General features: G+C 35.9%; 1 protein-coding gene across 1 annotated transcript in view; it reads left to right on the top strand.

Moving 5' to 3' along the window:
- Positions 1-24,218, top strand: part of THSD7B (thrombospondin type 1 domain containing 7B) — an 860,293-nt gene that overhangs the window by 104,153 nt on the left and 731,922 nt on the right. The window contains exon 2 of the mRNA XM_060626021.3: positions 16,442-16,614. Coding sequence (XP_060482004.3) covers positions 16,476-16,614 — 139 coding nt within the window. The 5' untranslated portion in view covers positions 16,442-16,475. The remainder of the gene's footprint in view (positions 1-16,441; positions 16,615-24,218) is intronic.

The following is a 24,218-nucleotide window of genomic DNA, read 5'->3' as shown; positions in this document are numbered from 1 at the left end:
TCTTCCTTCACTTTCTACTTCCTTTGTTACATCTCTTGCTGCCCTTCCATTTTTACATTTCCACAATGGTCACTTTACCTGTAGCACGTGTTTACATGTAAATTACTGCTCTAGTCTTCTAGTTTGACCTTATCTTCCTTAATCTGCCCTGTATGCTACTGTTTCATTAATTAAATTTATTACTTATTGTATGTCCAGTAATTACGATTAGTTGACAAGCTCTGAAAAAGAGGTGGTAAGCATGATCTTTTTTATTTTACCTGAGTATAGCACTCTACTTTGTCTCTCCATTCTGGTATTCATTAAATATTTGGTCATGGCAATATTTGTTATGAAATTTCATGTTAGAGTAGGAGCAGAATTATAGGATTCTGTTCATTGTGTTGCTAGGACATAGTATCATGGAGTTAGGTGTATATTTGGTTTTAACAGCATTCAAGGGACCATCTAGATCCTATTGCACTAGAAATTTGTATAATATTAAATTAAATCAGCTATCAATTGGCTGGGGCAGTGACTATGACTGTGATAGTGTTTGGCTTCAGTTCTCAGAATGGACAGCAAAGTAGAGCAGAGAATATTGACAAAAAATTTTATAATGGATTTCAGTTAGCATAGGGGGTGTAGGAAGAGGGTCTCATGGCTTGTACAACTCTGAGGAGTAGGAAAGAAAACCAGAAGGAGTAGACATCTTGATCTCTGTTTGATTTTAAGCTTTCATTATTGAATACAGGACCAGCTTCAACAGAAATAAGTCAAACTGAGATTATTTTCTTAAAAGAGGCAAATTGTTTACATTCATTTTAGTTTTCATGATAAAAAATATAAAATTATCCTGCAATCAGCTTTAATTATTTATGCAGTATCATGAAACCCAAGGGTCCTTCCTCTCTTCTCCAGGCATTTCCATTAAAAGTTGATGGTAATTCTGTGTTTAAATGGGTTTTGCAGAGCATAAAAGAGTGGGGAAGCTCTTCTCATTTTTGCTACTTGAGGAAGAATGGCTACATGGGGAAACAACACTAATTTAAAGTAGTTAAAACATTAAAATTTTGAAGAAACATTAAATTTTCTTTTGCAACAGATTATTTTCCTTCCTTGGAAAAACATTCTTTCACCAACAGATTGCCAAAATCCACATAGTGCACTGAAATGGCCTTGATGAGTTGGCTTCTTCAAGCAGGAAGCAGATACTTATTAAGCACTCAATATGTGTTATACCATATTTGGTGTTGGGTACTTACAGTGTGTTCTCTGGGTTTTCTTAAAATCTGAAGCATTATTCTAAAACTGAAAAAAGACAATACTAGTAAAGAAAATTTTAGGCTGATACCCCTGATGAATACAGATGCAAAAATTCTCAGTACAATACTAGCAAACCAAATTTAGCAGCACACTAATAGGTTCATTCATCATGATCAAGTGGAATTTATCACTGGGATGCGAGGATGGTTTAACATCTGCAAATCAATCAATGCAATACAACACATTAATAGAATGAAAGAAAAGAATCCTATGATCATCTCAATAGACACAGAAAAAAAAAACATTTGACAAAATTCAACATCCATTCATGATAAAAACTCTTAATAAATTAGGCACAGAGGAATATAACTCAACATTATAAAGACCATATATACCAAGCCCACAGCTAATACACTCATTGGTGAGAGGTTGAAGCTATATTTCTAATATCTGGAAAGACAAAGGTGCTCACTTTCACCACTCCTATTCAGCATAGTACTGAAAGTCCCATCTAGAGCAATCAGTCATGAAAACAAAAATGTGTCAGAACTGTAAAGAAAGATATTTCTATTTACAGATGATGGGATTTTATATATAGAAAATACTAAAGACTCAATCAAAACTGTTAGATATAATCAATGAATTCAGTAAACTTGCAAGATACAAACTGAACATACAAAATCAGTAGCATGTCTATGCACTAACAAAAAATTTTCTGAAAAAGAAATAAAATATCATTTATAGTAGCATGAAAAACAATATAATAGTTAGGAATTTAACCAAGAAGGTGAAATATCTGTACTATGAAAACTACAAGATGTTGATGGAAGAAATTGAAGAAGACACAAATAAATAGATATCCTGTGTTTGTGGATTGGAAGAATTAATATTATTAAAATGTCAATACTTCCAAAAGCCATCTGTAGGTTCAATGCTATCCTTATCAAGATTCCAATGGCATTTTTTTTATAGAAGTAGAAAGAAACATTCCTAAAATGTATATAAATTCACAAAAGACCCCAAATGGCTTTAACTATAAAGCTACAGTTATAAAAAACATATGGTACTGGTATAAAAACAAACAAATAGACCAATGGAACAGAATTAAGAGCCCAAAAATAAGCCCAAGAATACTTGGTAAACTAATATGTGACAAGAGAACCAAGAATACTGAATGGAGAAAAGGCACTCTCTTTAATAAATGGTGCTGGGATAATTGGATATTCACATGTAAAGGATGAAACTGGACCCATATCTTACAACACTCACAAAAAATAGATCAAAATGATCTATTTAAAGACTTAAATGTTAGACCTGAAATAATGAAACTCCTTGAAGAAAAAACATGGGAATAAAGCCTCTTGACATGGGTCTTGGCAAGAATTTTGGAGATGGCACCTAAAATACAAGCAACGTAATAAAAAAATCAACAAGTGAGACTACATCAAACTAAAAGTCTTTGATATGGTAAAAGAAATCATCAATAAAGTGAAAGGACAACCTACAGAATGGGAAAACATATTTGTTAATCCATATATCTGATAAAGGGTTAATATCTAAAATATATTAAAAGTTTATACAGGTCAGTAATGAAAAAACAAATAACCCATTAAAAATGGGCAAAGGACTTGAATAGGCATTTCTCCTAAGAGGATATACAAGAGGCCAACGGAGATATGGAAAGATGTTCAACATCACTAGCCATTAGGGAAATGCAAATTAAAACCACAATGAGATGTCACTTCATGCCTGTTTGAAGGGCCATGATCAAAATGACAAGAGATAACAAATGCTGGGGTGGTTAATGGGGAAAAGGGAATTCTTGTGAACTGTTGGTGGGAATGTAAATTGGTATAGCCACTATGGAAATAGCATGGAAGATTTTCAAAATTTGAAAATAGAACTACAGTATGCTCCTGAAATTCCAATTCTGAGAATATATCCAAAGAAAATGAAAACACTAACGTGAAAGGACATTATTTACACTAGCCGAGATGTGGAAACAACTGAAGTGTCCATAGGTGGATGAATGGATAATGAAGTTGTGGTATATATACACAATAGGATATTATTTAGCCACAGAACAACAAGGAAATCCTGCTATTAGTGACAGTATGGGTGGGCACTGAAGTCATTATGAAATAAGTCAGGCACAGAAAGATAAATACTATATGATGTTGCTTATAGGTGAAATCTTAAAACTCATAGAAACAGAGATCAGACTTGGGGTTACCAGAGACAGAGAGTAGGGGGGAGGAGTAATTGGAAGAAGGTAATCAAAAGGTACAAAAGTCTAGTAATAAGATAAGTACTTGGGCTGTAAAGTATAGCATAGTGACTATAGCTAAAACTGCTGTATGGTATATAGGGAAGTTGTTAAGTGAGTAAATCCTGTGAATCTTGTCACAAGGAGACTTCCCACCCCTTCTTTTCTTTTCTTTTTTTTCTTTTTATGAGGAGATGAATGTTACCTGAACCTATTGTGGTAATCATTTGACAATTTTTATGAATCAAAACATCATGCTGTATGCCTTAAACTTTTACAGTGATGTGTATTATTTATTTATTAATAAAACTGGAAAAAAATCTGTGAAATAAAGGCAGTCTGAATTACTCATCCTAAAATAACTTTTTTAAAGCTTGGATAAGTGAGAAGACAAGAATAAAAACAATCTCTCATGTTTATACCATGTTAATGCAACTAACATTCTTGGTATGACTTTTTTTCCAAAAAACTTAATGCATAGATTTTTCCCGCATAATTTTAGTTAAATATAATATAATATTGAGGTTTTTCAACTTATCCTACACATACATTCCATATTTTTATACTCTTAATAACTATAATATGGCTACACAGTACTGCATTGAGAAGATACAATAAAATTAATTAATCATTTCCCTATGGTAGACATTTAGGTTACTGTCTTCTAATTAACATTACCATGTTTCTAATTAACATTAATAATAATCCCTGATATGAATGCTTCTCTGCACAGGTTATTTTTTTCCCGTAGTTAGGATTGTTTCTGAGGCAGTTCTTGCCCCATCCAAAAGCCCTTTTACCTGACCAGTTACTGTGAATTTGGCTACTAATGGCTCACAGCCTTTCCTTCTGCATAGAGTTGTCTTTCACCTTCTGGAGGCATGTCTGGAGAAAAGGCCCACTTTGGTGAAGGATGTAGATACCGTGAACCATGAATAATGGAGTATGAGATAAACATGTTGAGCCTAGAAAGGAGGAAGTTTGGAGTTTTTTTATGTGGCAGACAGATGAGATATACTTTATAACTGCAGAGGGAAGCGTTAAGGTCAAAGGCTTTAGATACGAAAGTAAAATAACTGTTCTGGGTTGAGATGCTTGTCCTAATCACTGAAGTTGTCACAAAATGGGATAGGCCACTTTGTGGGGCACTGAGTTAATTCTTTGTCATTGTAAATATTGCATTACTACCAAGGGTATAAGGGAAACTAAGTTATAGATATTTAACATTCTTTTAATTCATTAATCCTTTAAGCGTTAATGTTAGTGCTATCAATCACCTCTTATATGTTTCAATACTTATTTCGACATTTATTTATTCTCATGTTTGGGAGCTAGAAGATGCAAGAATTGCTGTAGAAGAAGAGTAGGATCAGTTTTAGAGTAATGGTGGCATGTGTTGGAAATTGTTAAGGGAATATAGCATTGTCATTTAAAAATTGATACCAATTTTTTTCAAGCTTTTGTTCTCACAGACATCTCCTCCTGACCTTAAGATTTCTGAACATCATTCCTCTCCCCCTAGCTGACAGAAGTTATGTCTGTGTTGCTGTTAATATCTATTAGTTTGGTACAACAAATAACAGATGTGTAGGATGTTATATTTTGCATTTTAATAAAAAATTACTATACTAAAACATTATTTTTAAAGGCCGAGGTCCTTTGAAGACTTCCTGTGATTCACTATTAACTCTGTTAAAATGAGTGATGATTTCTAGAAATTATAAGGCATCTGAAAGTTCAAGACTATTAGTCCAGGGGGCCTGAGTCATTTAATTTTCTTTAAGAACTTTACCTAATTATTTTTTTAAGTGTTTATTTTTGAGAGAGAGAACGCAAGTGGGGGAGGGGCAGAGAGAGAGGAGAACAGAGCATCCAAAGCGTATCTGTGCTGATAGCAGAGACCCCAATGCCGGTCTCGAACTCATGAACTGTGAGATCATGACCTGAGCCGAAGTCAGATGCTTAACTGACTGATGCACCCAGGCGCCCCAGAACATTACCTAATTATTAGTTAATATTTACTTGTTTTACTAAAATATCCACTTGGCACTTCTTTTCCTATGCACTGTTAAACTCAGAAATGTTTTCATTTTTGGGGCCTTAGAGCTCCTCCAACGTTGGAGCTGGTGGTCCTCATTCCAACTTGTAACTGGCAACAGTCTGGAAAAGGGTTAGAAAAGGTGCAACATTGATAGGGTGAATAGCAAATGGTGGCTATCTAAGGAAGTCGTTCAGAATGGAACTCTGCAGCGTTTTTGGGGGGAGCATGTTGGAATCAATTTGTGTGTGTGTGTGTGTTTGAGGTTGCTGGCTTTCCTAGTCTGATTCTTTTTGTTCATTATAATTTTATTTGATTAGTATATACCCTGCTGTACCTATTCACTTCATTTGTCCTTCACAAATGAACATACTGTGTCTAGTTGTTAAGCCACAAGTTAGAAATACAAAATGAACAAAATGTGGCTTCTAACTTCAAGAAAAAACCTTATGGTAGGACACTGCAGAGGCCACTGGGATATGCATGTCTTTAACAACCTAGTATACCAAGTAAATAACTGAATCCATGCCAAGAATAAAGTATAGACAGATGACATTGAATGCTCAACTTAGCCATCCACTTGGCTATCCCAAATGGATCACAGATAGAATTCAGTGGATATTTTGGTGGTCACTGTTGGCTTTTTTGCCTTCTTCGGAAGCCCATGAGTCTCCAGAAAGTGTGGAGCTACTTCAGGCATAGCTCTCCAAGGACACAATGCAAACAGAGAAATGGTTTTTCATTCCCACATTTCCCTGGTAGACCTTTCCCCTCCTCCTTGCCCACAGTTTTCTGCCCTCATAACTAAGAATGAAAGGTTTAAACATACTTTCCAGACTCAAATGGTTTCAATGAATATATTATACAGTAAATAGTTTTAATGAACTGTGGGTAACAGTAGTATCATTTCACAGAAAAGATCCATCCTATTGCTGTTTAATTAAAATCTTTCTGCTGATGGAAACTTCTCTCTCTCTAGTGTTTTCTTTAATGCATTCATGATGCATCTGTCTGGGCTCCCTTACTAGAGATATCTTTCATTATAATCCACTTATCTAAGTTTGTAATTAAACTTCTAAATGTAAAATTTCCAGTGGAAAATTGCCAGGGTACCCAGTGAACTTGGTTTTCTTTCTCTGAGAGAAATCACTCTTTGAAAGCCTCATTTTTGTGTTTTGATCATTTTATCATTTTAGAAGTATTTGTGTGTGTATGTGTACACATAAGCAGATGCACATTAATAGTGTAATACAGTACATGAAGATGAAGAATGGCTTTTTATTTAGTGTCATCAATTTCTGCCTGTTTCTGTGAAATTGAAGGTAGATAGTATTGATAAATGGAGGTATTGCATTTTTAAGGTAGGAAAATGTTAAATGAAATATATTTCATGGCAGCTGACTTCAGACTTTGTTGATACATTTAAAACACCTAGAAACAATAAAATTAAAAAAACACACACACAACAACCTTGGAATTGCTAGTAGAGGGAACATAATCTGTTTTCCACTGGTTAAACATGTTCTTACAACTTTCTTTGTGGCTTGTGCAATAAAAGAAGAATCTAAAAAGACCTTTGCATTTCAACTTAAATTAAAGTATTCTCTTTCAGATATTACCCCATTCTTTTGGGAAGAATGAGATGAAAAAGGATGAGAGTAAATTCTATCAAATCTTCTGAATCTAATGAGCAACTTATTAATGGTCAATGCCGAATCATAATCATAATACATGAAAACTTATAAAAGATAATGGGAGGGACTGCTAGAAAATTTTACAGGCTTATAAACATGTTACTATTTTTTATGTCAACTGTGAACACATTTTTCAATAAGTTCTTTTGCAACAGTAGATGCATAATTGATGAAGAGAACACAAAACTATATTTATGTTTAACTAGATAATTCTCTTGACATTAAATATTTAGAATCTTACATTGCAGAAAATATTAATGAGTAATTAAGTATTTTTTAATTTCAAAGGTCAATAGCATTTGAGAAGACGATGTCTTGTTCACACATTCTAGTTATACTGAATTCGTATAAAGCTCTTTAGAGTAATGGTTAAATATAACCTTACACACACAAAAAATCACTCTCTCTCTGTCTCCATTCATATATATATATACATATATATATATGTAAAACACACACACATATAAAATACTAATATATATATTTAGTTATAAAATTTGGTAAAAAGAGATTATCAAATTCTTTCCTACATCTTTAAGCATAATGGACTGTAGACTAATGCCATTAGGTTCCTGTTTTATTTCTTAAAATATCTGATTGTACTAACTTTATTACTCTTTCTAGAATGTAATGCTTTCAAATTGAATGCATTTTCTTTTTGTAATTAACCTAAGCTCCTCCAAGCAAATTATATAGATTTTATTTTTTCTGTAGTGAATATCTTATGTTTTTTCATGTTGTTTCATTAAACTATTTAACTTTCACTTTTTCCTGCTTTATATAAAAAAGAGTCTTCCACCTGTGGACTCAAATACAGGCAATATAGAAAATTTTTTATAGAAAAAAAAAGATCTCCTGATATTTTTTGGGGTGTGGAATAAGGTGTTTGTAATTTATTTATAAAGTGAGAGGAATTTTCAACTGTTTGCCAGAGTCCATGTGATTTTCAGGGTTTCACAATTACTAAATTAACTCTACTGGACACAGGGGAGAGAATTCAAAAACTCAAAATAAGAGAAACTCATAACATTATACAGTTTACTGTTGGCTCTTGAATATCTGATGAATGTTATTTCAGAGACAACCTGTTGTTCTAAATTTAAATAATTTCCATTTGTCTCTAAACTAAATAAATTTTAGTAGCCATTAAAATTAAAATGACAAGTATACACTTTAATCAAAGATTTTTTTGTTGTTATTTTTTTTTTTTTTTTTGCTTTAAATGCAAGGGTTAGGAAGCTGACAACATCATTTATTGAAGCAAAATAGCATTCAGTAGTGATTGTAGTTCTTGAATAATAATGTAAGGAGGTTCCTATGATGACAAGTAGGAAAATATACATTTTTAGAAACCATTCCTTTTAGGTAAATTTTGCTCCCAAAGGAGCCATTTTGCACTTAGAAAAAAGTAAGTGATAATTTTTCATCTAAAAACATGGAAATATGATTCTTTTAAAAATGAGAGTCAGCACTTTTATTTATGTATTTTTAAAAATTTATTTATTTAAGTAATCTCTACACACAATGTGGGGCTTGAACTCACGACTCTGAGATCAAGAGTTGCATGTTCTAATGATTGAGCCTGCCAGGTACCCCAAGAGTCAGCACTTCTGGTTCTTTCTTAAATTTGCAGCAGATAGTTCTGTGTGTTGGATAAAACCCCCTTACCTAGTTATTTAGACATGCTACATATGCTCCAAATATCGGGATTTTAGAAATAATTTTAATATATTTCAGTTGGCTAATTTTTCAAGTAGATGGGCTTTTCTAGCTGTTCATTTGCCCTTATATGCTAAAACCTCTTCATCAAAATTATGGTCCATGATCAAGAAAACTTAACTAGAAAAAATTTTTACAAATGTAGACTCATTCATTCCTTCTTTCATTCATTTAGCGAATATCTGTTGAACATCTACTTTCCCAGCAATACACAGTGAACAAGATAAAGTATGCAGATGGTACTAGAGGAGATGAAAATTAAAAAAATAAACTAATATGTACTAGATTGTCAGGTATTGATCTTTTGTAAGTGTTACAAACAAACAAATGCCAAGAGGATAGATTGAATGCAACTGTGCTGAACAGATGGTGGTCTGGGAAGGCCTTTGAGAATAATGAAGTAAGGAAGCAAGCCCTGTGGATATCTAAAAAAAACAGTACTGTAAGGACCTTGAGAAGGTGCATCCTTGAGGAACAAGAAAGAGGCCAGCATGCCTGGGCTAGAAGACTGAATGGAGATTAGTAAGAAAGAGAGGAAGCAAGAGTCTAACCAGCATAATTTTTAGGTTCTATTTTGTGATGGGAAACCATGAGAGGATTTTAAGGAGGGCAGCATATTTTTCTTTCTTGAGTGTTATCCTGGATTTTCTATGGAGAATGCATAGAAGGCATTCAAGAGTGACAGCACTCCACCAGTTAGGAGACTGATAGCGTAGCTCAGGTGAGAAATGGTGGTGGCTTGCACCAGGAAGATGGTGGCAAAGGAGATGGGAGCTTGCCTGATACTGGACAGACTGTGGAGGTGTTGCCAGCTAGGTTTGCTGATGGATTGTTTTTCATATGTGAGAAAAAAAAAGGATTTCAGGGTGACTCCTGGGCTTCTTGCCTGGTGAAGTGTGATTGCCATTTTGGAGATGACACTGGGGGAGGAGAAGTGGGCTGCAGCCTACATAAGGGGATCACAAGCTTTGCTATGTGTGCTGCATGTCAGTCGCCTATCACACACCCTGTGGAGATGTTCAGCAGTAATTTGGATGCATGAGTTCAGGGAACAAATCAGGACTGGAGATATGGGGATGGATATGGGGAAATGGGAACTTGAAGCATGGTATTTCATGCTGGGAGACTAAGATGACTTGGGAAGTGAGGAAAGAAAAGGCTCTGAGAACAGAGTGAGAGATATGTCAATTTAGAGGTCAAATGGGAGGATATGATAGAAAAGGAGGGTGAGAAGTGGCCAGTGAGAAATGAAAAAAAGTTTGGTATCCCTGACCAAAGTGAAAAAGTGATTAAGAGGAAGTGGAAGATTTGCACAATAACCAGAAACACTAGGAGTAACGAGGATGTGATTCCATGAGGTAATGGCTTTCCATGAGGTGATGACAAGGTAGTTCTCAAATGATAAAATCTGTCCATAATGCCTTCAGAATTAGGGAGGGGCTTGGCAACAGCATGGGGGAATAACTGCATAAATATGTTCTTAAATTAGACTGTGTATGAGTGGATTTGTTCTCACTGGGGAGCCTCAGGCAGCTTACCAAAGTAATCACTACCCTTCTTTTTTATTTATAGTTTATCACCCATGAAGCCCCCTTTCTTCACTTTGATAACTCTTATGCAAAATGACAACAGATGCAGTGGCTTTTCTTTGAATAGTGTGTCTATTACCTGAAGTAATCAGTATGGGAAATAAACCAACCTGCCCTGTTTAGAAATAGGGGCATCCACGATCAGGTTTACAGAGAATTTCAGTGTGTTGCTTGAATCATGCAAGATACTGTGTTTCAATCTGGAGAAGTCAGAGAGAGAGGCACACGCATACAAATAGGTATATCTATTAACAGATCCAGTGCGTGTAGGGACATGATACCGTTAGGAGTTAGAGTTGCTTTCAGCTCATGTAACAGAAAACACAGAAAAAAGGGGATTAAAACAAGCGGATTTATTTCCCTCACAAGGTGGAAAGTCCAGAGGGTGACAATTTAGGACAGTTGCTGAGGCTCCACTATGGCCTCTGAGTCTCAGGATCCTTCTGCATCCCCTGTCCATCATTCATAGTAGTGGGCAGTGTTCATTGTCATGGGCTTAAGACGGCTCTGGTACTTCCAGACATTATATGTATGTTCCAGGCAGGGGTAATGGCAAAGAACCACACTTTTACGTTTTGTCCTTTGGGATTTTGTATTTCTTTTGGGGAATAAAAATATATTTGACACTCAATCCATTGCTTAGAACTGTTATGTGGTCACTCTAACTGAAAGAAAATCTGGCAATGTGTAATATAGATATATAGAATAGATATATAGATGTAGGTATAGGTAGATATAGATGATATAGACAGAGATAGAGACAGAGATAGAGATAGAGATAGTAAGTTGTGTCTGCTGCAGCTACCAAGATGTAGCTTTGAAGGTTGTGACAAATCTGTTTCAAGCCCTCTTTCTATTGTTCCTGTGGCAAAAGTTTGTCCAGATATATGTAAAATACTTGTGTGGACTTTGTGCAGAATTCTCTGTGGCCTTATTACATGATGCAAACCTATTGAAATTATTACTATGGAAAACCAGAGTCCACGTGATTGTATATTATTCGGTATGCTTGCAGCTGCCTCATATGTTGATGTAATTGGTTTCTGCAGAGTGAGGTACGTGGAGGAAGAGGCTGGCAGTTACATAGCTTGAGAAAGTTACTAAATATCATGTCATTGTGAGGCCAGAGGTTACTTTCTCATAAAATAGAGATGATAATCCCTGTTTTCTCCTTCACAGGGTCAGTGTGAATCTTTAATGGGGCTCTTGGTACAGACTGCTTTTAGCTCTTCAGAAATATGGTATGCACAAAGTCACAAGATTGGGTGGTTGGAAAAAATCATCTCTCATTCCTTTGCTGCAGGGCAGGATTGCATTCGCACTGTTATTTAAATTTGCTAGAGTAAGAGTTTTTTGAATTTTGAGAGAGTAATTACAATATTAGCAATGGTGGCCCTTTATTTAGCAAACACTCGTTCTCTGGCTGGCCCCCATCTAAGTAGTTTCCATCCATTATTTTATCCCATCCTAGAGGTTATGAGATGACTGTCCTCCTCATTTTGTAGATGAGGACCCTGAGGCTCCAAGGCCAGGTGACCTGCCAGGGTCACTGCATGTGATGCCATAAACAGATCGGGACTATGGTGTCAGGCCTGTTATGTAATCCAGCTTTGACATTTTCTGGCTGAGGTAACCTTGGAATAATTATTTAACATCCTTAATGATCAGTCTCTTTTATATCTGAAAAATAGGAATAATTGCTCATAATATTATGTGAGGATTGAGTGAAATGATATGTAAATTGCCATGTATAAGCTGCTGAGAGACCCTACATAGGGCTATAAAGGATCTCCATTTTCAGGGTTATAAAAAATTGCTTGCATTGATACAGGGTTACAATGTTACTCCCTCTTGTTTCAGAGGAAGGCCACTGAGATCACTTGCAAATGACTTACCACCTCTGTGACCTTGGGCTTGTCACTTAACTCTCCATGCCTCGTCTCTGAAATGAGAGAAAATAGGAATAACTACATAGCAGGGCTTTGGTGAGAGTTAGAGTATTTAGGTCAATATTCTATATACAACAGATTATGAAAGATGAAATGGAATTCACAATATTGCAATCAGAAATCAGGCAGATAGCTGAGAAAAAGCAAATGCTCCTGTGGTCTCTCCAGTGGTATTTAGTTAACAATCACTTGTAATAGGCATCTATCTGGAGTGGCCATCAGCTGAATCAGCTGTGCCAGTCAGTTGGGTGGGTCTCAACTTGGGTGTCCTCTCCTCCAGCCCCTGTTACTCAGCCATCTTTATCGAGCCATCTTGTCCACAAATTGCCATGAGATGGCACTATGGGGATATGCGTGCTCAAGTTTGCTTCCCTCCCTTTCACTGCTGTTCCTGCAGGTTGAAAGCAAATTGGAACAGCTTTTATTTTATTTTATTTTATTTTATTTTATTTTATTTTATTTTATTTTATTAAGTTTTGTGCCTTTTAAATATTCAAGGACTTCAATGATAAGAATACATTTAAAGGGAAATGAAATGCGTGTAAAACATAAGACGCATTTTTCATAGTTCGAATTGCCTTCAAATGGTTAGAAAACAGAGGCAAAAAGGATAGTGTTTTTTTAGTTCTCTTAGTATTCATCAATTTAAAGCTAACCTTACAAATATATTTTGGATGCTAAGATATATAGCAAATAAGTTGATTTGGAAACTGAACGATGGTTGTGATGTAAATTATTTATGCCATCGTGGGTAGCACATGCTTCCTGCATAATATATATTTTTATTGTAGTTACAGCATTTGTACAACATCTATTTATGTTGTACAAATAGAGGAGTGGAATCTCTAATTGTTTCTTGTTTCCCCTCTTTTTTTATTGTGAATACTTGTGTGGCTTTTCATGTAATGAATACAAGAATGACTCCCAGTGTCTTTGAAGGAATAATTGAGTAAACTTTCAGACATTTGGAGGAAAGAGAGGAAACACAGTTTAGTGGAGTAAGACAAACCTGGGGTCACATTCCATCCTGTGCTGTCCATCAACCCAGCAGAGATTCTCATTTTACTTATACATCTAAAGCATGGAGCGTGGCAAGTGGTGGAAGCTTCACCAAACCTAGTTTCCCACCATTTCTCCCTCAGCTTCTTGGGGAAAGGGAGGTAATGACGTATAGGATCATAGATAATACTGATACTAAAATGTGTAGGTATTCCCAGGAGTAAGATTGCTGTGGTATCCCAGATTGAAATGCTTTTGTTCATTCTCTAAGATCTGTATTTCAGATTTTGTTTTTTTGTTTTTTTGTTTGTTTGTTTGGTCAAGATCAGCCTAAGGTTTCTACTGGCACTCTTCCTGTTAGTGACAGCCAGAAGATGTGGTGACTGTACATACATGAGTGGCTATGAGGTTCCCAAGCCACTCTGCTCAGGGATCTGCCACTGGCTTAGATGAACACAAAAGGAAGCTTCAAGACATTGGGTCCCTTTGCAGAGTCAGCACAGGGTTCTGGAATGATAAGAAAGCCTAAAATGAGATCAGGGCTCATAGCGGCCTCTACTCAGGGAATTGTGGTGATTTTGTTATTGTTTTATTTTGAATTAAATACAAAGATTGATACAAATTCAAGATGTTTAAATATTACTTTTTGACTAATCATTCCAGATCACTGGAACTCTTAACTCTTTTAAGTCTTTTGTGGCTTTCCACCTACAGCCATTTGGAGTATAGCAAATATGGTTTGGGTCTTCCTTCTCTTTAGTTTACATATTAATGATTTGAATATATTTTTAGATATGCTGGATATGTGTCTCTTAATGATGAGGATGAACAAAGTCCTCTCCTTTACCCTGGTGATTTCCTGCATAAAAGAAGTTATCTTTGTAGAGAGCTGGTCCTGATGGCAAATTACTTTAATAGTAATAATAATAGCTTAGGATTAACTACACAGATCATTTTCATTACAAGTTTTATCCTTGGAATAAGCTAAAATTAATATCCATGCTGCCCAGCCTATAGCAAAAGCATAGTTGTAGCAAATCATACTCTTGGATGTTTGCTACAAAGAAGTATGACCAGTTCAGTTCTCTGGGCTTGAGGTGTTTGAATCATGTCCAGCAATGCCACAAAAGTTCCATGAGATAGTTTACCAGGCCAGTCTTGGGGGCAGTGAAGCAAGAGAGCTCTGTTTTATTTCAGCCAGATGACTCCACTTTGATGAGTCTCAATATTGGTATGTGATACAGAAATTTGAAGAAAAGGTTTTGGTTGCTTATCCATCCATGTACTCTCTTCATCCCTGGATCCAGGCCAGCCGTCAGAGAGCTGTGTACTTGAACTTCATTGCTTGATCCTTTGTAGAATCTTTTTTACTGATTTTGTACTTTTCCATTATACTCTTGGAATGTGCCTGGAGTGCCACGAAACATGGTTTGCCATGTTTCTTATATTTGATGAAGTGTTGTGTTCAGCACATTGCTCAGCACAGCGTCTGTATTTATGAGGACTCCTAGGGTAAATTCCATGAGTGCCTGAAAGTAGACTAGTGGCTTCTCCTGAAACAATAATAAAAAAGAAGATATAATTTTCTCCTACATACATGAGGACATTAATAGCTACTTCCTTTCTTTGGTCACTGGGAAGCTCATAGTCAGATTTGTTCCTCACTCTTAGCCACTATGTGGGTAAATGTGTAGGGACAATACTTCTACCTTGATATCCTTTTACTGTTCAATCTTTTTATTCCCCCCCTCCACCCATGTTTCTTAATACATTTTCCTATTACATGAACTGTGGCCCATGATCTCTAATCTCCTTACCTCCAGGTAGACTTATTATCCTTTGGGAAGCTACCTGGATATCCTGTAGGCACATCAGACTTAATATTGCTGGGAGGAAACTCTTCTTATCTTCCTTTTCAAACATGCCCCTCTTTACCATTCCTCCTTTGGTAAAGAGGTCCCATCTGTTTGATCATGTAAGTTGGCAGTCTTGCTGTCTTTTTTATTTTTTCTCTCTCATATTCCATCCATTTGGTAACTGAATCTGGCCTCTGTACTGCATTTGACATTTACCTGGATCCTTTCATTTGTCAGTTCTTGCCTGGACTATTTGCTAGTTTCCTAACTGGCCTCATCCACCATGAATGTGTTGTGCACACTGGTGTCAATTGTTTAAAAGTCATTCCCTTGCCTATAATTCTTATTGTTATTATTTATAGAATGAGTCCCAAATCACTCACATGACATCCAAGGCTCTTCATAATTTGCTCCCCAACCTGTGTTCTAAATCTCCTCTCTGTCCATTCCTCCCTCCCCTTTTCATCCTTCACAGCAGCCACCGGCCCACTCACCATCCCCTAAACACAAAATGCATGTCAGCACCTAGTTCTCACAGCCAGAAATGCACCCCCTGGCTCCCTCAAACTTAGGAAAACCTTGTTTTCCTAAGGCTCCTCTCAGACATTACCTTGTATGAGACTTTCCTCTTTTTTTCTCAGCACAGATGTTCTAATTGCCTCCCCCTCAATTTCTCCATTTCACTTTCTTAATACTACTGTTAGAGTATTCTTTGCCCTATTTTGGACTTTGATGTGTGTGCATGTTTCTTCCCAAATTGTGAGCTCCTCAAGGAGTTTGGCTAAGTTGAAGGAGAGAGTAGACCAGGTATCTGCCAACCCTCCTCTCACAAAAGTCGACTGATAAGGGGACCATGGAGTCGCTAGAATTGATAGTCTCTTCAATGGGTAAGGATTGAAAGCATGGCTAATTAACCTTTGATCTTAAAATGTTGATATTATATGCACTCTCTTTATGGTAATGGGGAATTTGTAGTATCATCATGATAAAGGTTCTAGCAGTCAATGTGAGTCTTTATAATTTCTGTAAAGAAGAAACTTATCTGGTTTTCTTTCTTTTTTTTCCTTTAAAAAATTTTGTTTTTAGGAATAGGAAGGTCAAGAGGCTGAAAATCTGAAGAATGTTTTCAAAGGGTAATCTGGCTGTCACTTGCTGGTTATGGAGGAGCATGAGGAAGCTGTTTCTATTACTTTCTCTCTTGCTGTCCCATGCAGCTCATTTGGAAGGCAAAAAGGATAATCAGTTCATCTGGAAACCAGGTAGGAATGTTCTGGCTGTTCCTTTGTCCCATTTTCATTAATGAGAAGACTATTCTTCCATTCTTGTTCTTATTTGTGGAGTAGTAGAGAATATTCAGAGAGGAAAAAAAGACTCTTCTTTTTTACAATAAAGCTTACATTTAATTTTTATTTCTGCATAATTGTCACCTCTACCCATGATCCTTGTTATCCTTCTGAATTTTCATGTTGTTGTCAATTAAAGTTATGATTTCCATAGTTACATCTGCTTCTCCTTTGTCACATATATCACTGTGCTGCACATGTGTAGCAAAATTGACTACTGAATTTAGCTGATAGCCTTAGCTACAAATGCTTTGGACCAGTTCTGTATGTTTCTTCCTTTAGCTAACAGACTAGTTAGCTGTTTATTATTAAATATTTTGTAGCATAGATCCTGTATATCTAAATTTGGGAGCATGAAGAATTGTCCTAACAACTTTGCTCATTAGCTGTGACTCCAAAGTCTCCTTAATGTATTTTGAGATCCCCAGATACCTTGTACACAAGTATATGAATAAGTTGAATTGAGATTTGGAGGCTTGTGTATAAGTCATGTTCTTTTCTAATAATTTCTTTAATTTGAGTGTAGAAAAGATCTGTTAAATTTAATTTTAAATGCTTATGTTTTATTATCTTAAATGATGAACCCTAAACGTCTTGGCTCTTTGTATCACTGATGTGTCTCTTTGCTCTAGATTTTAATTTTCTTGAAGTTTCAAAATCAGATCATTTAAAATATTTATTACTGTTTCCAGAGTCCATTCTTGCAAATACAGATAACTTTTATGCTTAATATCTTGGAATAGGAAAATGTGATGTTATAGAAGATGTATGGCCCTTGAAGAATTTTCATTTTAGTCTCATCAGTCGTAAATTAAATAGACTGCAAATGTATTGTGTCACCATGGAAATATGTACAAAAGTGATATTTGTAGTATTTAAATGATTTTGCAAAAATTAAGGTAAATTATGCTTTAAAGTATATTAAGTAAAAAAACCTAGTGCCACTAGAGATAGTCTGGAGGAAATTTAATTGCACTAAAGCCCCTATAAATTAATTTAATTGTGGGCTCTAGTACCACATTAGTGATTTGTATTTTTTATCTCAGAGTGGTTTTAGTAAGCTTTGGAACTAGGTCTAAAAGTCAGTCTTGCAATTCTGTGAAAGGGGCTATTTTGTTCTAATCACAAAACGCTAAACATATTTATCAAATCTAAATGAGCACACTCATGTGACTCTACTCTGTCTGAAGTTCTCAAAAAAGTGCAATTAAGATAGAAAGTAGCAAATCTGAACCACAAATGAGATGTGTGAAGAAAAGGGGCTTATTTGGAAACAAATTTTAAAAATAAGACTGCTTTTCTAAAAGCAGGTCATTGGAATAAGGTGGTACAGACCCTCGCTGCAGTGGATGAATTCTTTGATAACTGTCAAACTTCAGTTTCAGAGATAGAATCCTTCCACTAAGATACATTGCGCTGTTCAAATGAACATCTCTGTCATCAGTCTCATTTTCCCTGGTATTAATTACTTCTTTCCCTCCTTAATGTGCCATCAAAGAGGTAATAAATATATACTTCCCATTTGGATTTGCTTAGAAATTACAAATTTATTACTTGTATATGACTGGATATTTTAAAAGTGGAAAAAAATTACAAGCTACAAAATGAAAAGCAAAAGTCCAGACCATGTATCCCGTTCTCCAATCTCTTATGTATCCTTCGAAGATTTTCTTTGTGCATGTAGGTACCTCTCCATGCATATTTGTGTATATAAACCACATAAGATACACACATATACACATAAAGTATCACTAATATTATTTATTAGGGGTCTGCCAAAAAAGGAAAAGTACATGCACAGAAGGTCATTGGGAGGAGTTTAATAAAAGGACTGTTTGCAAAAGTGGGAAAGTGTGAACACTGTTTAAGAACAGCGACAAGGAATTGTGGAGTGCCTGTGAGCTAGTGTCAGTCTTTATGACTTCTAGATCTGCAGAGGCAAAGAAAGGAAGTGGTTTCTGGAATCTGGAGAGAAAACTTCATGGAGAGGATACCCAAAAGATGCTGTGACCTTCAGAGGGATATAACCAGCCTGCAGAGAGGAGTAGGAAAGGGGCCAGGGGAATGAAGGGCCCTTGCCCTCACATCTCCTGCCAGGGCTCTCATTGCTTGAATCCAACCAGAAGTCATGAGGCAAGGGACTCCACTGATTTATCATACAGACCGGCCTCCTGGGCAGGGAGCAGAGTAGAGAAAGGTGGACAATGTGGTTCTGAAAATATTTAACTCATACATACATATATGTACATACGCACACACATTTTGCTTCCTACAATCAGAATCATACCATGTACCCTTTTTTTGCAGCTTGATTTTATCACATGATGTCTTGATGAACATTACATAATAGTGCACATGGGTCAGTTTCATCTTTTAATGGTTACATAGTATTCTTTTGTGTTTTTATTTAATAGTATGTTTATTAATGCTTGCCTGGCATTTCAGCAGTTTTTAGTGTTTTGCTACTATAAATTATAGTTATACGAATGCAACATTATTTTAAAGGTAAACAATACATCATCTTGAGGAGTCATTGTACACTAGAGCAATTCTGGGTCATTACCTTCAAAGGCAACTTCAACATCTTAGAATCTGTTAATCTACTTATATGTGAGTGTATTATATTTCAATTTGGTTTTAAAAGACATGTATTGCAGGTGACATCAGTTGTGTTTTGGGAGTATGTTATCAAATCTGACAACCAGGTCCAGTGTATTCTGAAATTTGAACAGCTTTCCCCAGGAGACCCAGACAAATATACTTAGAAACCTAGAAACTGTTCTCTGGGTTTTGATTGTAGGATCCACAATTTAAGATTTTTGTTGGTGTCTGTTGTTTTCCCTTGAGTCCATGAATTAGCTGATAGTCAACCTTATCTGAATTGGAGGCATTTCTAAGTGATTCCTGGCTTTGGATAAACAATGGATTGATGAATAATGAGTGGTATGTTATGTTGCTAAGGATTTCTGTACTGAGAAAGTCTGGTGAGCTGTAGGCTGTGGGGGTCATTGATCTGGCAGGGCTGTTGAATGTCTGTCATCACTGTGATGAGATCCTCTGATCTATATTTAGTGTCAAGCAATCTGCCATTCATGCCAAGGAAGGATTGTGTCTGAGAGAGTACCAGATAGGGAGTGATGTTACTTGTTGTTTTAAGTAAATATATAACTATTCATGTCTGCATGGTTTGTAAGGATGGACAGATCATGGTTTCTGAAGCCATAATAGTGAGTGGTTTCAAAGAATTTCTCAGTATTGGTTCTAAGAGGTTCATTGATTCCACTAACACTTGTCAAGTCCTTATTGTGTGACAGGTACTGTTACAAGCACATGAGATAAATTGAGAATAAAACAGGCAAAGAAATGGGGTAATGAACATGATCAAGAAGTTAAATAAAAAGTACATTAGATGGTGGTAAGTGTTTAGAAGGAAAGAGAAGGCAAGGAAGAGAGATATACAATGATAGGTGAGAGGCAGATATTGTTAACATGTAGGCTGTGGGATGCCTCACCAAGGAGGCGAATTTTTTTAAAAAAAGTTTAACATTTATTTATTATTGAGAGACAGAAAGAGGCATAGCATGAGCAGGGGAGGGTCAGAGAGAGAGAGAGAGGGAGAAACAGAATCTGGAGCATGCTCCAGGCCCTGAGCTGTCAGCACAGAGCCTAACGTGGGGCTCGAACTTGTGAACCACGAGATTATGACCTGAGTCAACGTCGGACACTTAACCAAGTGAGCCATCCAGGTGCCTCAGGAGGCAAATTTGAATAAAGACCTAAAGGAAGAAGGCAGTTAGCCATGGGGATATTGGGTGAAGAATTTTCCAGATGAAGGAAACAGCAAAGGCAAAAGGCCCTGAGGCAGGACCATATGTGGCATGTTTGGAGACCTGAAAAGAGGCCAGCATGCTGGAACAGAGCGAGCATGGGGTTAGAGATAGAACGGGACCCAAATAAGGTGTGTCCTCATAGTCATATACAATTTGTTTTACTATGGGTGAGAAAGAAAGACACTGGGGAGTTTTGAGAGAGTGGTGACATGATCTGACTTCATTTTAATAAGATTTTAATATGTCATTGTGAGTGGTCAATTGAGAATGGTGGAAGCAGGGAGGTCAGTTAGGAGGCTTCTTCAAAAGTAGTGAAGAATAATGCTACTAGCTTGATCTAGAGTCATGGCAGTGAAGGTGGTAAGAACAGATTGAATTTTGGTCATATTTAAGGCCATCCTTTTTAACTTAGGTGATTTTGCCCAGCAGGGTTTTTTTCTGTTTGTCACAACTGGGGTGAGCTACTGATATCTGTGGGTAGAAGACACAGGATGGCCTCTACCACAATTACCAGGCCCCCAAGAGTCAATAGTGCCCAGGTTGAGAAACATTGATTTAAGGTAAAGCATCATGACTTACTTATGTGAGGGGGCGGGGAAGGAAGAGATTCAATGGTGGCACTGAGACTTTGCCCTTAACAGCTAGACGAGACAGGCTTGCATGGAGGGACCATTAGCGACTTGGCATTGGACATGTTACATTTTTTAACCTGTTAGAAATTCATGGAAGATGCTGACCAGGAAGTGGGATGTATGGGTCTGAATTCAGGAGAAAGGTCTGTGCCAAAGACATAAATTTGGAAGTCACTAGCAAAGAGGTAGAATTTAAATGTATAGCCTTAGAAATGAAGAGGTGGCTTTGAAATTTGTGATCCCATTTATGTGGAGGATACACCTGTGCTTCCTTTGGGCCAAATCACATTAAAAATTGTAGTGGTAACATACACATAATATGAACTTTTACCGTTGTAACCATTTTTAAGTTTACGATTCAATGGCATTTAGTATATTCACAGTTGGTGAAGATATCACCACAATCTAGTTCCAGATCGCTCCAAATGATGTTTTACAAGTGAGTTTATAAAAAGACTGGAAAAACAAGTTTTGCTATGAATCATAATGCATGAAAGGAGAAAAAAAAAAAAAAGCCACCTTTGTCTCTTTGTGAGAAGCTCTTTTACTAGCCTTAAGTCATCCTAAGAGATCTTTTGAGTCTAGTAGAAAGAGCTAGAGCTTTCGACACAGGCAGACCCACATTCAAATCCTAAGTATATAAAGAGGAGAAAGTTCTTTAACTTCTCTCAACTCTACTTATCCATTCAAAAATGAGGATAATAAAATACTTCATGGGGCTATTCTGAACATTAGGTAAAACTATATATTGAAATACCTGTGTATCATGTACCTACTCAATAAATGTTAGCTCTTATTTTTATCATTATTATATAATCATTTAATGTTTACAGTATCCAACTTTTGCATACTTTTGTTCCTTAAATACACACAAAAGGGGAAGTTGGTTTGACAGCTAAATATATTTTAGTGATAAATCGTCAAAAGTAATTTTACTAACTTTTTAGGTCTAAAACTTTCTATACGACAGACCCTTAGTTTTAGTAGCTCCTTCCCAGTAAACGAAAAGGGTGAGGATAATGGATCACATTCTAAGAACTAAGTAGATAAATTGGAATTAGTCTTTCTGGGAAAACAAAAAAGGACTATGAAAATGATATTGTATAAGGAGAAAAGATCTTACACAGGGTAATATATAATTATACCTTAAGAAATAATGTTTTCAGTGTTGAAAGCATTTTAAGAAAAAAGTTACATATGTATGTTTTTTTAAAGTTTAGGAATCCTAGGGAAAATAAAATGTTCTTAGGAGAAAGCTAATTTTTTGACTATGTCCATGAAATATTTCTTTTGGGAGTTTGATTAAATTGAAATCGTTTTAATTACTTCTATGGATATCAATTTGTCTTACAGATATGTGCATAATATACTCTCAGTGGTGTGATTTCTGTGCTATCAAAAGGCATAGACATATATGGAATGGGACTCACTGCTAAAAATTCTAATTACTTTTCTTTGGAGACCACAGGTACTAATTTTGCAATGTTTCCAGTGAGTCAGAAAAAGTCTCTGTTATTTAAATAATATAAAATAAATTATTCTGCTTTTCCCCCCCCCTAAATAACACTATAATGTATGCTCCCTGAGGACAGGGAATTTGCCAATTTTATTCATGGATATATTCCAGGTACATAGAACATAAATAACTGTTGCATGAAATATTCCCAGCACATTAAGTACTTGCAGAATGAGTGGAACTGTCGTTGGGGTTTGTGTGTGTTATATGTGTATTTGAGAAGGTTGAAAAGTGATGAGGCTGTTATTATCAAACTTGAAATAAATATTGAGGAGAGAATGTAAAACTAATAAAAACCAGAGTCAAACTTATGAATCAGTTAACTATGAAAATAAATGATCTATATTTCCTTGTTGCCTGGCTCCAGGACCCTTTCTGATCATCTCTGGTAAAGATTTTGAAGATACTTTTTTATGAAAGGGTGCAGGTGTATAGTTAGAAATTTAGCTGTTGCTCTAATTCTTATGATGATGTATTACAGTTGCATGCCACCTCCCAATTCATTTTCACTGAGGTAGCCACTTACAACTCTTTTTTCTGTTTACTCTGATGTTCATCTCCATATTTCTAAGTAATATGCTCATTATTGACAATTCTTGGTTTATACATACTAGGTATTTCCTACTGACTTTCTGTTATGTTAGTTGAGGATGTTATCTGTCATCTAATTACCACTTTCCTTCCTTATGACCCCACTCTAAAATGGGGAGATCAAAATATTTAAATCCGTGAACATATTTTTTCTTTGGGGTATTTTCCCACATCTTTCCACAGTTGTTTTCTTTGGAATGTTCCTTCATTTTCTCATCTGGAACCCCGTGGTCCCTGTTGTGTTTCTCTTCTTTGCCTTTACTGCTTTATTTTCTAGAACTGCCAAACTTACCTTGTAAAACTCCTGAAATAGTGTACATCTGAAGTAACTTTTTATGTCTGAAAGGGCTTCTGTAGTTGGCATGTACGTGGCTGATAACTTGGGTGTGGAGTTCAAGGTTAAAAAGCACTTTTCCTTCAGAAGGCTTTGCCTCACTGTATTCTGGCTTCCAGTGTTGTTACTAAGAAGTTTGATGTCATTCTGTTCTCATCTCTTTGTACATTACCTGTTTGTTTTCCTCTTCCTGGAATCTTCTTTTTATGCAGGAAGTTCTGAAATTTCATGGATCTTGTGCTTTTGGGTATTTTCTTCTTATTGTGCTGAATATTAGGAAGATATTCTAATTAACATGCTCATGTTTATTTTGTATGTGTTTTCCTCCCCCCTAAACTCCTTAGATATTTCAGCTCTCTAGCTGATCTTCAATATTCAGATATTTCCCCCACTTTTTCTTTTGCTTTCTTTTTGTTTGTGTTTTTATTTTAATTTCTTTTCTTTTCTTTTTGAATTGGTGTATTTGTTTCCTTTGGGTAAATACTCAGTAGTGGAATTACTGGGTCATATTATAATTCTATTTTTAATTTTTCTTTTTTTTCTTTTTTTAATATAATTTATTGTCAAATTGATTTTGATACAACACCCAGTGCTCATCCCAACAAGTGCCCTCCTCA

The sequence above is a fragment of the Panthera onca genome, chromosome C1 (assembly GCF_046562875.1).
Source record: "Panthera onca isolate mPanOnc1 chromosome C1, mPanOnc1 haplotype 2, whole genome shotgun sequence".
NCBI classification, from domain to species: Eukaryota; Metazoa; Chordata; class Mammalia; order Carnivora; family Felidae; genus Panthera; species Panthera onca.
Note: the sequence above shows the minus strand (reverse complement) of the source record. Positions and strands in the feature narration are given on the sequence as shown.